We start from the raw sequence: 2,077 nt of genomic DNA on the forward strand, positions 1-2,077 counted from the left end.
TTGTTTTTTGAAGGTAGCAAGCTCGCTGCAGTTGCGCCTTAAGCGAAGATATTGCCCTTAAGGCAGATTCTCCCTCAGCATCTTTGAGCTTCGTGCCAAAAACTCAAAGAGCATTGGATTTCTTCTGTGGGATATCCACTGGTAATCTCCTAAAAGTAAAAAACTTCGTCACATGACTGTTTCAGAAGTCCAATCCCAGAAATACCTTCTTACTTGTTACACGCTGGCAGAATATCATCAATGCGTCTCTGAAACAAGATGAATTCTCAAAAACAACTGAAAGCTAACTGGTAACCGCAATATTGCAGAACCCACATGCCGGCCAGAAGTACTAGCTAACTACAGGCACGTAATCAACTTAACCTGGTAAGGGTTGAGACATGCTTGGCCTTACAATTGAGCGAATACTAAACTGCGCTTTCCGGTGGTGACAGCAGCAATAGCAGCAACAGCAGAAGTGATGGAGCTTGAGGCTATGAGCAGATACACCAGCCCGGTGAACCCCGCTGTCTTTCCACATCTGACAGTGGTGCTCCTGGCCATCGGCATGTTCTTCACTGCTTGGTTCTTCGTCTATGAGGTGACGTCGACCAAGTACACGCGGGACATCTACAAAGAGCTGCTCATCTCATTAGTGGCCTCACTCTTCATGGGCTTTGGGGTCTTGTTCCTGTTGCTCTGGGTGGGGATCTATGTGTGAACAGAGTGTACATGGAGGTCCTTTTTACTTCTGTCTGTTTGAAGTTCCAGACATTATGGAAGGATGATGGGATCACCCTGCTGAGATGTGGACAGCAACCACACATGTGTCTGCACATGGATTGTCTCGCTGCCATTCTGGGAAGTTGATATTTTTTATTGTTTGGAAACATTGCCCCACTTTGTAATAAAATAACTTCTGCTGCAAAAAAAAAAAAAAAAAAGAACCAATACTAAACTGCTGTGGCTCAAGCAGCAACCAGAATTCTGATTTCAGAGAAAGTTACAGCACAGGGACAGTGATGCTGAAGGTACAAGGTGATACTACAGTGTCCTGGATGGAGGAAAGCCCTGCCTGTTAGATCTGTTGGCAGTGGTCGACACAGTGGATCATGGAACACTACTGAATGTCGTGCATCACAGAAAGGCCTTAGCAGTGATGTCCTCGGCAGGTTTGCATCCTTACTCAACAATTGTAAACACCTACTAAAAATAGCAAACACATATCAGAGCTAAAATAAGTGTTTCATGTGTGCCACAGTTAACTGTCTTGTTGCTTGCATTAATCAGGCTATAAATGGAAGCACTGTCAGCACCTCATCAGCACAGGTGTCCGGATGCATCAACATGGTGACGTACGAATCCAAAACCATCTCCCACCTTGATTGTAAAGATGACTACAAAAATGCATGAGTGAAACCTTTCTAATGCTAGTGCCAGGCATAACAATGATGTCTCTAAGCACCCTCTTCAGAAAACGTTTTGGACCTGCAGAAGATGAGGGGGATTGGAACTGCTGTCTGTGATCCAAGAATAACCCTGAAGTACTGGACTTGCTCCCCCTTGTACCCAAGAATGAAAGTGGACTACAAGGGCCAGTTGGCTGACCTCCTGCGCAGCTACAGGAAGACAACAAGCTGCAAGAGGCCTTTTCCTGGAACTACCCAGCTGACCAGTGATATCTGGGCCAGGACTAGCCCATACTAGATCCTGCTGTTGTTCTCTGCCTTGACACCATGCAAGTCTCTAAGTGCCTCCTCTGAAGTCCTTCAGGATTTAGAAGTGTGCTCTTGTGGTGGGTTAGGACTTGAAAGACAAAGTCAGAAGCTAAAATCTTTTTCTGGGCTGAACCTAGTTCCTGTCTCCTACTGTGCTCCTTCACGCGCAGCCTGAAATCGAGCTTAGGACCTGGTCTACCGTGACCATTAGTGCATTGTGTTGCCAATTTACAAAATTCTCCAGTTTCTCTATTCAGTATTTGTCCTTCTGCTTATTAAAATTTTGCTCTATTTTTCAATTTGGTTCGGGATTTTTGTTTTTGCATTTTGACTTTATTACTGTTTTGGTACTGTAAAAATGCTTTACAAGTTGCCCTAAG

The 2,077-nt window shown here is 44.7% G+C and overlaps 1 protein-coding gene across 1 annotated transcript; it reads left to right on the forward strand.

Moving 5' to 3' along the window:
* Positions 1-422: 422 nt before the first annotated feature.
* LOC147708372 (dolichyl-diphosphooligosaccharide--protein glycosyltransferase subunit TMEM258) lies at positions 423-908 on the forward strand. The gene has a single exon (XM_086925338.1). It carries the CDS (start codon positions 461-463, stop codon positions 698-700), a length of 240 nt encoding a protein of 79 aa, XP_086781464.1. The 5' UTR covers positions 423-460; the 3' UTR covers positions 701-908.
* The last annotated feature ends 1,169 nt before the right edge of the window (positions 909-2,077 follow it).

This window comes from Lissotriton vulgaris, chromosome 6, assembly GCF_964263255.1.
Source record: "Lissotriton vulgaris chromosome 6, aLisVul1.2, whole genome shotgun sequence".
NCBI classification, from domain to species: Eukaryota; Metazoa; Chordata; class Amphibia; order Caudata; family Salamandridae; genus Lissotriton; species Lissotriton vulgaris.

What these genes read in the sequence shown, in the direction of transcription:
- LOC147708372 (XM_086925338.1), top strand. Translation starts at nt 461, where the DNA reads ATGGAGCTTGAGGCTATGAGCAGATACACCAGCCCGGTGAACCCCGCT.